Source organism: Hylaeus anthracinus, unplaced genomic scaffold, assembly GCF_026225885.1.
Source record: "Hylaeus anthracinus isolate JK02 unplaced genomic scaffold, UHH_iyHylAnth1.0_haploid 4, whole genome shotgun sequence".
Taxonomy (NCBI): domain Eukaryota; kingdom Metazoa; phylum Arthropoda; class Insecta; order Hymenoptera; family Colletidae; genus Hylaeus; species Hylaeus anthracinus.
The window spans coordinates 14940678-14953060 of NW_026535289.1; the positions used below are offsets into that span (position 1 = coordinate 14940678).

The following is a 12383-nucleotide window of genomic DNA, read 5'->3' on the forward strand; positions in this document are numbered from 1 at the left end:
AAGACAGGAGTGACTGAATAAATGCAAGATGGCTACCCTCACCACGCGGGAGGGGTTTCTACCTTGACGCTCAGTGTAATGTGATCCTAACCGATTGATACGTTTCTAACGACCGATTTTTTTTTTCACTTGCCCGATTGTCTCGCACTTGTCCAGTCTTTACCGCGCCAGTGACGATGCGAGACGCGTCACGCTCGAAAGCGGGACTTTGTTTTAGAAGTACGAGACACAGGCGACGACGGAGTATCGAGCGGCTGAAAGAAACAAAGAAAATGCGAAACACGGTCGTTGCACGCCGTCGTCGCCGGTAATATCCAGCCGTCTAGACACTAGACACTCTTTGTTCGTTCAGGGGCTGATTTTCGGGGGTTGTTCCTGGTCGAGCGTAGGGTAAACCGTGCCCACCCGGTAGCCGCCGATGGAGGAATGCACGAGGCCTACGGGTAAAGGGAGAGCCACGGTTAGACGCGGATAAACCGCCCCCTAAAGGTGTGCGTGCATGTGTTACGGCTGGCTCGTGACGATCGACGCGTTCGTGATCAACGACGACGAAATCGTTGGGCCGCGTTGATGCACGCGCGACCGCCCGCCGTTTCTCGGTTTCTTCTTTTCTCTGCCGTTAACGACACCGGACCAATTCACTTTACTCTCTCGTCTTTGTCCGCCGCTACCCGTCGCACCCTGACGATTATTATCTTTTTTATATATAAATTTCATTTCACTACGGTACTTAATCTTACGTACAGTCGGCGTAACAAGTATTCGTACAGCATCCAATTCAAAATAAAATTAACAAGAAACGAAACGATTTCACGCGGAATCGTCGAGATACGGTGGATCAACGATCGGGTTTAACGATACCGAGCCATTCTTTTCGCTGGTTAAATCTCCAAAGCGCGACTCCTGAATCTCTTATTTTGCTCGAAAGCGCACCTGCCGCAGGTGCGGCCACCGGCCAATGAAATATCGTTGCAGAACGATCACCAAAAAGTTGGCCTCGATCGTTCCGCGTTCGGTTATAATTAAACGATCGTGTCGACCAACGACATTTTTCCGATACCGATACTCGGAATAGTATTATAGTCCATCATGTGAAAAAAAAAAAAAAGAAATATATTTTATATACATGTCGAGTCGAATGACCTCCTCCTTTTTCGAAGTTAAAAATGGGAAATAATGCCCTTGTTTCTCGAGGAGGACTTCGATTGGAAATAAAGAACGAGACTAGATAATGGCCGAGGGTTTTTCGCCTACTGGCGTCGAACTCTCTTTACGACATCTCCTAACCAGTGGCGACATTCCTTCGCGGAAATGTAATCGCGAAAGTTCCGCGGGGACTTTATAGATATCGCGGAGATTTCATGTATACATACGTACATCTATATAGACGCGGTAACATGGTATCTATGCTCGTCCGGAGAAAGAAGATCGCACGGAGAAGAAGGCAGGACAGAGGCGAGTTCCTTTGCCCCTAAAGTACGGGACAGGACGTGCACGTGGCATCGCCGTGGAACACTATACCCAGCGATATGCCATTTGCAGAAGGACAGTCTTTTCTCTATGTTAATGTCTCTCGTTCGCGCACGAATTCGATCGAATCGGTTGCGACATCGGATTCGAGAGCTCTGTTTTATTTAATTTAAAATTTTATTTAAAAAATCAATCGAACGATCGCGTATCTACGTCGGAGTTCAATGCCATCCGAAGATAATGGCGGCCTATCGGTCGTGCAAGCGTCGACGTGCGTCCACAAAGGGTGAGCGGTGCTTCGATGAGCACCGGTTCTCAGGGCGCAATCACGTGCTCGTGTTTGCCGACGTCCATTTGGAAGCCACGACTAACAGAAGCATACTTTTGGGAAGCGTTCAGGCTTGGTGCGTATTTGAAACTGAACGATAACAATTTGTTTACGTCGCGATACGAACAAGTTCTGGTCACTTTGCTTCGTTCGCCGTTACCAGCGTCGTAATCGCAAACAAGAAAAGTAACGAGCACGAAATGTTCCCGATAGAGTTATAAAAACAAATCTAAGTTTAAGAAGACGGATGATGCCGCTTCTCAGGAATTAAGCGGGTGTTAGCACTCGATCTATACACGAAACTGCATTAGTTTCTCTAGCATCAACAGAGAGAATTTGAAAGACCAAAGCCCCTGGCAGCGCGTGTTCCTCGAAGTCGATTTATTGATCGATCGACGACACTTCTCCGCGGAACTGTCGAAGAAACGTTGATAATTAGGCTTATATGTGTGCTCATCGTTAATAGCGTCTGAGCATGAAATTCATGGTGACCAATCGTTTACTGTACCTTGGAAGACCTTCTTAACGACAACGAAACGATCTAAGAATCATTACGATACAGAATTTTGTCTTTTAAAGTGGCTAAAAACGGTGGATTCAAGAGGCATGGGTATCATCTTGCAACGCTCAACTGAACGAACTCGCCTAGTTAAAAATAGAGGATCGTTTCTAAAGAAGCACACGCTGAAAATCGTCGTTACTCCGCGATTTCTGATACGTTCCGTCCAACAATCGGTGGCCAAGTTGCTTCAATTTGCACAGATAACATCTAACGAGGCGCGTACTATTGACCTTGGCCGCCGATAAATACGAAATACTGCGACACGTAGCAAATAACTAATTATCGGTTCACCGATTGCGTATGCATTTGCAATTTAATGCCTGGCAGGTTCAATCGAACGCCGGTCAAACGTTTCGCGCAGATAGAGAAATTCTTTATGCATACGAGCAATTTACGATTCACGATACTCAACCGAGGTACACGTTCGAATTAGAATAAACGGTTGCTTAACAAAGAAGCTACACCTGGAACAGCTTTTTCTTTCGCGCCGACTCGTATAAGCGCGACGAACTTTTTTGAGCATTACGTAAATGAATCTTTATCTCGGTAATCGTTGTAAACGGAGTGTGGAGGTATGATCGTTATTGGAAAATTTAAATACAGGAAAGGATGATTGATTTCCTACTTAAAAAAGCCGAGCGAATCAAAATTAAATTATCAACGGTGGTAATCGAATCGTAGGTCGAAGAATGAACAACTTTTTTGCGGGATGAAACAAATTTCAAATTATAAAATTCGAATCTTCGTAGTGTCCTTCGATCCCCGAGTTCAAAACAGAATTGTCAACTCGAGAAGCATAGGTTCCAGCTTTCGAAAAATAAAAATACGAATTTTTTTTTTTTTTTTTTTTTTTTTTTGTCAAGAGATAACAACTAGGAGATATAGTAAGTCGTAATTTCTCGCTCTGTGCCGGGGAATATTCCTTCGCATTTTCCTTTCCTCTGTACGTCGAATGCAACAGCGACTCGTTTACAACGCGAGATAAGATAGGAAATTCTACGTGAACTCGCGAAACTAGTAGAAGTGTTCTAGAAAACTAATTATCATTTAAAACGAAATATGAACTTCTACCGGCGATCTTATTGCTCGTCTACCATTCCCTCCACTTGTTGACACCACGCAACGATCGAGGCTTTCGTGCAATAATCGAGATTACGCTAATCACACTTCGATTGTATGAACTACATTATACGTATATCGAAAACTCAAAAATACGAATTTTAAACAATCCGAATCGTTAATAACTCGGTTATTTAACCCGCGATATCTTGTCGACAAAGTGATTCCTCTAATCGACGTATCCGACAGTTATCAAAGATATATGTAAATTTTACGCGCGGACTGTAATTACTGACACGTGTAATAAACTCGGATGAATCGCTTAACGAGATGCAGTTTATATGCTACATTTTTACACCGATATATAATCAACAATGCACGCACAGCATCGTTTTACAACTTCCTAACGCTATTCTGGGTCTAGGTTGGATCTGGGTCACTTGTACGTGCATTGATGTCAAATTTTCCGTTCGACGACGTTGATTAATTCAGAGTTACGACCGTTAACGCCAACTTACGCGGATTTCTTATCGGATTTCTACTACGTTATTAACGCTTTAACGCCTTAAGGGTTAGCGCCAGTCTAGAAGCACTCGGACGTTTAAGAACGGATGGCTCTCGCGCGTCCCCTGATTTTCTAGCTCCTCTGAAATAATACTAATCGATCAATTAACCTTGACATTTGTAATGTAAAATGGCACAGTCGGAATCGAGTTGTAGCGCGTCATATTTTCGAGTCGAGTGCAACAAAATTCACATTTATACAAAAATACAATTAGTTTCGGTTTATCTGACAGCAACCGGCGCGATATAAACGATGCCTTTCAAATTTCGATAACAAAAGTAACGTAACAGTATTGCAAACGCGATAAGTGCTCGTGCAAAGCTCGATATTACTGTCTCGATCGTAGAAAGGAACGATATCTACTTTATTTATTTCTCAGTCACCGCGTTATCATTATCATTATATACTCTGAACTGTGTACTCATCGATTAGGTGTCGTTTTATTTTAGGTATAATAAACAACATTAATCATTTGCTTTTCATTATCTTCCCCAAATTTCTAAAGATAATAAAAATAGGTCCTCGGGCTCTCATGTTTTCCCATTCTTATTTCCTTTCTTTAAAAATTTCGTCCTTGATGTTCATATTTAATTGGCAATTTCTTTATTACTTCTTTATTGCCTTTTATTTATTTTACTCGTCGACAAACAAATATCGCGTCGCCGACTTCTACCAAATCGGCATCATGCAACAACGATGCCTGATGAGCAATAAGAAGAAGAAGAAGAAGAAGAAAAATGTAGTTAACGTGTACGATGTGTCTTTACAACGTGCAACGTTTCCGCTGCATTCGGTGCCAAGAATAAATGTCACCCGGTCAAGCATGTGCACGGACATCACTCGCATGACCTAGTTTCATCCGCGATCATCGTTCTGTACTAATTAAGCAGGTACCTCCTCTTTATTAGCGGATGCTGCGACTTCGCTGTGATATCTGATCTCGTTTATTAAGATAATAAACTCCTCCCAACCCAAGAATAAGGGGTCAAACACGAATGGTAGGATGCTACGATGGTCTTGTAGGAAAAATGGTATAGGAACGCCTTAAAAAATGAACTGTACTATCATCTAGTGCAGGGCTTCTTGAACTTTTTTTCATTCACGACCCCATTTATGATTGCGACTTTTTTTCGCGGTACAAAAAAATGTAAAATAAAGACACGTAAATATTTTGTGATAATTTAGTGATTAGGTAACCACCCTATTGTTACACATTCGTCGACTCCCCCGATAATTATCGAAGAATCTCGAAGCGATGAAGATTAACCTCGTGCACTTTGAGCTCGTTCTCTTGCACTCTACCCCCCCTTTTTTTTTTACCTTTTGTTTTTTCCTTTCGTCGTTCATTTCTTTCCGTCCCATCCATTTTTTTCGCCGGTTATGGCATCATGCTTCTTCTCCTTGGGTGCAATTTTTAATTTTGTTCATTTAATGCCTCCAACTTTTTTTCGAGTGATAAATACGCATAGTTCGAAAACGTGTTATTTAATCATGCTCGTAACGTTAAACTGGTTTTAATGCGTTACGAGCGTGTATCGGTGTATCTCTAGAGTGAGTCATACGCGGATCTGAAATTTCATAAATTTTTTTGAAATCAATGTTTCGAATGAAATATTTTCTTTCGCGTCCCTTTCGAACCCGCTCGACACCGGCTAGAATTTAGGTATATTTTATACAAAGCGATTCGTCCCTGAAGAGGTTGAAATAACACGAGAAGAATATATTCCTCCTTTCTATTAATACTCCGATGATCGGCGTATTAATAGAAAGAGATTCGCATTATTCAAGTTTTCCCCACGTTAAAAGTTCTGGAGGCCTAAAAAGTTTCTCCGCGCGCCCCCTGCCACGAAGAAGGCCGAACGAAGATTGTCAACCGTTGGTATCTCATAGCGATGCATTCGAGAATCCCATAACCCGTGGCGCTCGAGTCCTCGTCCATCCGCATCGAATGGGGGTTCCCAGCGAGATTCCAAGATTCCTCCTATAAATACTGCGGAACAGGCGCACGGTATCTGGGTCAGGATGAACGGAACGTGTTTACGCGCGTTCCGCTACGCTCTGTCCGATTGCTGTTGCTAAATATACTGTTTCGATAATAGCCCCCGTTTCCATCGACGGTACAACGTTTAATTCTGTTTAAGCCGCTGTTTTCTTTCCGCGTTGCGAACGCCCATGGAAACCCCCGCGAAATACCGTGAGCCGTTAAAAACGGCCACCATGCTTACCGATCCGATTAAGCGCTACTCGCACAGTAACCTCGTGTCAATATCGTTACGAATGCACTATGCTTGGCCGATTGAATGGTAACAATGACTCTCACGATCCGCGTTCCTCGAAGGAAGTCGAGCGAGAGGTGACTTTGAATTCGTATAACCAGGGTCAGAACAAATGAACTAACCGTAAATGAATAGCATGACAACACGTTTCACGGTATCTATCGACACTCTCGTTACGAGGCTTGATTCACAATCGCCTGTTTTATATGGAATCATTGTTTATATATTTTAGGGATTGTATGTTCTACTGCTACCGGTCGGTAAAGTGAGTTGTTTTCAAATTACGATTATATACGATGTATCGATACGATCGTATCGACGTTACATTGTTCTCCAGGCAGTGTCGGATTTACCGTAGGGCTAAGGGGGCGTATACAGGGTGTCCCAAAAATGTATTATTCCAAAAAATTACTGTCAAGCGTAAGCGAAGCAGTTTTACAAGTTTACTTTTAAAAGTCTTTCTCCACGTAGACGGCGAAGTTCGATAAGTTTTTTTTCGGGTACAAGGTCGACTCGTTTCGGTCACGAGTATCTTTTGACGATGTTTAAATATAAGTCGAAGCATTGACCACGCTTAGCTAATACCGATAAATTTACCAACCGTCGCTAGGAAGTTCAACGACCTATCCCGTGCCTGTGGAAACACTTTTCGATATGCTTACAATTACGCCAATGAATTCCGTGAGAACGCCTGCTCGAACACTTTAATTACCCGAGGAGCGACAAATCGTGAGCCCCTGTGCTATACAGGGTGTCCCAAAAATGTTTATTTTTATAAGGTTTCTCATTTTGCAAGGCTCTTCATTTTCAATATAAAAGCGAACGTACACATACGCGTCTGAATCCCTCGAGAGGTTAAGGCTGTCACGGAAAATGATAAATCATGAACATCTCGAATGGTGACCTCTATCGTCGAAGCGTACATGGGCAATGGAACGAGTATAGTCAATTAACAGCGCTGTTTTATCGACCGAGTAAACCTAAGGGCAATGACCTCAATGTTGAGGAGCGCTTGACCTATATATCATTAATGTATCCAGCAAGCCTACACGTGTATAGCTTGCGTTCTATTACTCCCATCTACGATCGCGAGCAATAGCCCGTTCTCTATCTTCTAGCGTACCTTTCGATTCTCTTATATTTCATTCCAAAACTAATAGAAAATTACGTCCCACCCAGTAAATAGAGAAAAACATTGACGTTTCGATGAACCCTGTATAAGATAGAATGCGAAGGTCATGCCTCGTATCACGTAGTACTTGGTCGGTATCATAATTTATTTATTTAGATCGCGAAAGCGATATTAATATACATGACGCGTAGTACGCGAACGTCGTTAATTGAACACTTAGCGATTCGAGAATCGAACGAAACGGAGCTTCTCGGCATTAACAAAGACGAACATTCACGGCCATTGCCAGAGAAAAGTCGCTTTAAATAGCCGACCGACGTTTCAAGTTAGGTCAATAGCGTAAAGTCGATCGCATTGTTTACACGGACGGATTATTGACCAGAACAAATACGAAGTTCGTATAACGCGTTATATGGTTATCCGAATGCCTCGCGAAATGAAAGTTATTTCAAACGATTTCGTCGACCTACCTCAATTCGAAATTGTAAACAGTTACGCGTAAATGCGCAGGTAGGACGGGCCCGGAGGAAAAAAGAAGGAATGCTGCTTTGTTCTATTTTAGTACGGGAAAGGGGAAGGTCAAAACAGGGCAACATCCTACGAGTCAATGTCCTGTTGATGACAACAGGGAACACACCCGATCGAGGTCGTAAACCGTTCGCGATATTGGACAACAATAACGCGAGTGTCGCTTGATAACACGATTTACAAATGATAGAACGGTTCTGGAAAGATCCGATTCGTAAATAATGGGTGATAGGGCGCGACGGGAACGTTTCGTCGCGTTTAATACGTGCTTTTACGAGTTACGTACCTGCCACCTCGAGGGCACTGCCAATTTACGTGTCCCGTGATACGATAATCCAACGCCAAAGAATCCGATTCAGCCACGACGGGCTGTTATTTTCGTCACAAAACACTGCACATGTTATCACACGACATCGTACACTCTCATTACAATGTTGACTCTACCGTATGATCGAACGTTCGTCGCAAACAAACGTGGTATACGGCGGTTCACCTTCGTACTCGGCGGAATGCCGCCATATTTCCTGTTGTCCCAACTGTACAGGCACTGTAACACTGTACACCCATAGGCTATGCAACCCTACATGGTGCGTACACTCGATATACGTTTCCGAAATTCCTGCTACGCCCATGTTCTGTTTAGAAAAGTAATACCGCAAAATGGAATTGTGAAACTCTTGTCAGGTGTATGTACCAAATATTTTTGTATGTTAATAAATTAAAAAAAGTAAGAGAGACAATGGAAAAACAGCGGAGAATCAATGTAAAGCGCGGCAATATTTGAAACGGATTATTATAAGAAGGAATTTTGTACAAAGTAGTTTGTTAGAACGCGCAAATAAATTCTAAACAACAAGAACTGATAGGAATGGTAGTAAAACTATGTACATATGTAAAGAATAACAGAATTATTAATAACTCAAGTGTCAGCGTATAAATAGGAGACAGTGAAGCCATCTATCGTCATGAATAGAAATAATTCCGTTACAATCAAATTTTCCTTATAATTAACTTAAAATAAAATTAAATAATAAATGTATGAAATAATAAAAAGGTTAGAGGATGTGTAATGATGTCAAATTTATCAATTTTATGAATAATTATTTAATTCTGTAATAATTATCGACTCTTTAATTAGTACGCTATCTAGCGACAATAATGAAAACTATTTTCACTACAAACTTGGGCCTTTTTCCACGGATGACCCCACTAGTACAGCTCACTGAGCGGCTTAATGAACGGTGACTTTTCTGGATGAAAGCTATATGTAGTACTTTCTAGGTATCTTCATACCTGTTTCGTTTGATGTGATTATGTTATTTGGTTACAGTAATTAACGACTTGAAGAGGTTATTTAAAAACCAAGTTAAACTTCATTACCAAGAATGAAAAACTAAAATGTATTCGAATAGCATTAAACGTAGTCAAATCTGACAAATGCAATTCTATCGATAACTCGATAACACGTATTCACAAATGTGTTAAAAAGGGGACACTTGTCAAGCGAATTAAACAATGATTGCGTCAACGAAAGATTCGTGAGAAAAAGAATGAAGTATCTTCCATCGCCAGGAAGATAATTTATGAATTAGGAATATTCGGTTAATATATATGTCGCCTTAATAATTATACTTTAGACACACGTGTGCATAACATGGCTCAAATACAAACTTCGGGTGCTGATGGGCTGCCAAAACATTTTGTTGCTGCCATGCGTACGCTGTTCGATATAATGGATGATCAAAATACAGGATTTGTCAAGTTTTCGGATATCGAGGGTAGATGGCAAGATGATGGAACTCAAGGTCTTCCAAAAGGTGTTTTAGAAAGTCTGAAAAAAGTTACACCATCAAATGGTTTGCTATCTTTTGAAAGGTTCTGCACAGGGCTTAAGATTTGCTTGTTACAAATCCAAACAGAATCTGATCCCAAAAAACATGATGGTCAACCGAACAGACCACCATCCGCGCCAATTCTTATTCCAGATAGTCAAAGTAAAACAACATGGATATCTCCGAATACAGCAACTATAAGGCCGAATAATGCTATGTCTCAGCAACGTACTTTAAGTATGCCACAGTTATTAGCAGGTCGAAAAGATGGTGGCAGTCAATTAGAATCTATGGACAACAGAATTGGTGCTGAATCAAAGTTGAATAAAGTGTATGGACCTCCGAAACCTCCAAGAACAGGTGCTGCATTAGAAGCTAGGACTATTAATTTAGACAGAAATTTTGACAAATCTGAAATTCGAACTGTGTTACAAAATTGGCAAATGGGTTTATTAATGAACGATGATAAAACTGTAGACAAACGACAGTTACCAGCAGTAAACTATAGAACAGATACTAGAACATTATTGAGACCAACTCGAGTATTGGGAGATGGTAAAGCAGTGGATTTACAAAATAATCAAGTTGGCCTTCAATCTAAAAAAACATTAAATCGACGTAGAGAACCTAGACGTCATACGTTGCAGAATGGTATTGATTACAATATGGTAAAGATGTTCTCCTCTAGGATTCCCAACTAATGATTGGTGATTGGTTTTGGGTATGCATGATATTTAGTGACTATTAACATAGAAGATAATTATGCAATATCCATTAACCCTTTGACTGCTGTACCGATAAACTAGCATTAGTATTGATATTCAAACAAATGAGCAGCAGTAAAAGTAAGTTCATTAGCGAGCAGCAACTTGCCAAATGCATATGTATGCAGTCAAAGGATTAAATACTGCCTAACTTGTAATATAACAGAATTTTATATGACATTCTTATAGATTACATAGTTGGGAAGCCTGTGTTTAAGCCTTTGCTAAAAGAAGCTATTTAGTATTGTTTTCATTTTTAGATGAAGAGAATGAAACAAATTGAGCAAGAGAAAGATGTATTGCTTCAAGGTCTAACTGCAGTTGATAAAGCTAGGGAATGGTATTTGAAACAAATTTCTGCCACTCAAGAAAAAATTAAACATCTTGGGCGTATGGGGTCTCACGTGGTATTGATTTTTTCATTCGTATTTTTTCGATATTGCGTTAGATATATTGTACTAACAATATATTTCTTTTCTCTAGGAGCAGTGGACAGAAGCGCAGCAAGAACGTTTGGAACTACAACGTGCTCGAGTACTAGAAGTTAATAGACATTTAGCTGCATTAATAAGCAGCTGGGAACGCGGTGGATTGCCTCTTCATATGAATCTCGCCTTTCTTAGTACACCGACGTCTACGCAGCTTCAACAGGATATGCTGTCTAGGCTAAAGCAACAAAATCATAGATTAACAGAAGTAAGATAACATAAAAAAAAAAGCAACGTGTACACATATGTACGGAAAATGGAGTGAATTTATCTATAATAATTGTGAAACAGGAAGTTAGTAAAAAGAGCCAACGGATAGCGATTCTCGAACAAGAGAAGGACAACTTGGTACGAGAATTATATAATAGACAAAGCGGTATGGTCCAGTCTCGAAGAGCAACAATGATTCACGAACAACATGACCAAACATTCATGTAAGGTACTAACGATAATTACGCTAGTAACTATATATTTTATACGCGATTATATTTTACATAAATATTACTTTTTAGAATATAAATAAATCGATCAGTCATCGTAAAAAGGATTTGTGATCGAAGATACATGCATTATATTCGAACTTCAGGTTAAGTTTGTAAAGTATTTGTTAAATATTCGCAATATTGATACTCGAATTTAGTTATATAACGTAAACAAAGTGCCTTAAAAATTGTCATAATCCGTCCAAGAATCTGAACGTTTAAAGATTATTATGTTTCCTTCAATAAATTATTATTATAAGTAATATACCGCCTTGACCCAATTCTTGATTCCGCAGCGATACGATAATTACACATTTAAATCCGGTCACCAGTATCTCGGAAACAATTTTTATGAGACAACTGCACAAATAGTGCACGCGCCGCGATGTGCGCTACATCTACTTCCGGGATGGCGACCGTAGTGTCAAATGTTATTGAACTTTAATATGTGATAATATGGATACTTAATTTTCAACGTACCTATTTACGTCAAATTGACAGAAAAAGTTTCAAACGCACACTTAACTCATCGCTATTAACAAAACTAAGATAATACGGACGCAAGTCACACTGTATCTCTAAAACTATAAGGACCTTTTACCAACCATGGGATCTATTCAGAGAAAATCTACAGCTTAAAAATAGATCTTAGTGTTTTGGTGTTATTGAAGAAACCCAGAAATATTGAAAATTCCAAAAGAAATGATTACGTATAAAGTATACAAGTATACTGAGAATAAAGTACAATATAAAATCATAAATTAAAGTATTGATGCTCTATTTACGACGACGAATTTTGTTATTACTCGAAATATCCTTTCGATAATAATAATTTACATTGGTATTTGATCATGTACACGAATAGAAGAAAATAGAGGAAAACGACGATCCTACGGG

General features: G+C 40.1%; 2 protein-coding genes across 3 annotated transcripts in view; one reads left to right on the forward strand and one right to left on the reverse strand.

Moving 5' to 3' along the window:
* The window catches only part of LOC128895180 (neuronal PAS domain-containing protein 2-like), a 52755-nt gene extending 43891 nt beyond the window's left edge, over nt 1–8864 (reverse strand). Inside the window, exon 1 of the mRNA XM_054157532.1 lies at nt 8207–8864. The gene's annotated coding sequence lies outside the window, so the exon portion shown is untranslated. The remainder of the gene's footprint in view (nt 1–8206) is intronic.
* A 337-nt stretch (nt 8865–9201) lies between these two features.
* LOC128895201 (suppressor APC domain-containing protein 2) lies at nt 9202–12119 on the forward strand. Of its 2 annotated transcripts, none has more exons than XM_054157598.1 (5): nt 9202–10420; nt 10777–10923; nt 11000–11212; nt 11296–11443; nt 11517–12119. In XM_054157598.1, the coding sequence occupies exons 1-4, from the start codon at nt 9575–9577 to the stop codon at nt 11440–11442; spliced, it is 1353 nt and encodes a 450-aa protein (XP_054013573.1). In that variant the 5' UTR covers nt 9202–9574; the 3' UTR covers nt 11443; nt 11517–12119. The 2 variants fall into 2 exon arrangements, with proteins under 2 accessions (XP_054013573.1, XP_054013572.1); XM_054157597.1 differs by having other exon boundaries at nt 11296–11438; nt 11517–12116.
* The last annotated feature ends 264 nt before the right edge of the window (nt 12120–12383 follow it).

What these genes read in the sequence shown, in the direction of transcription:
- LOC128895201 (XM_054157597.1), top strand. Translation starts at nt 9,575, where the DNA reads ATGGCTCAAATACAAACTTCGGGTGCTGATGGGCTGCCAAAACATTTT. An exon ending in ATGGTATTGATTACAATATG is followed by an intron (nt 10,421 to 10,776) that starts GTAAAGATGTTC and finishes TTTCATTTTTAG; the next exon opens with ATGAAGAGAATGAAACAAAT. An exon ending in AAAATCATAGATTAACAGAA is followed by an intron (nt 11,213 to 11,295) that starts GTAAGATAACAT and finishes ATTGTGAAACAG; the next exon opens with GAAGTTAGTAAAAAGAGCCA.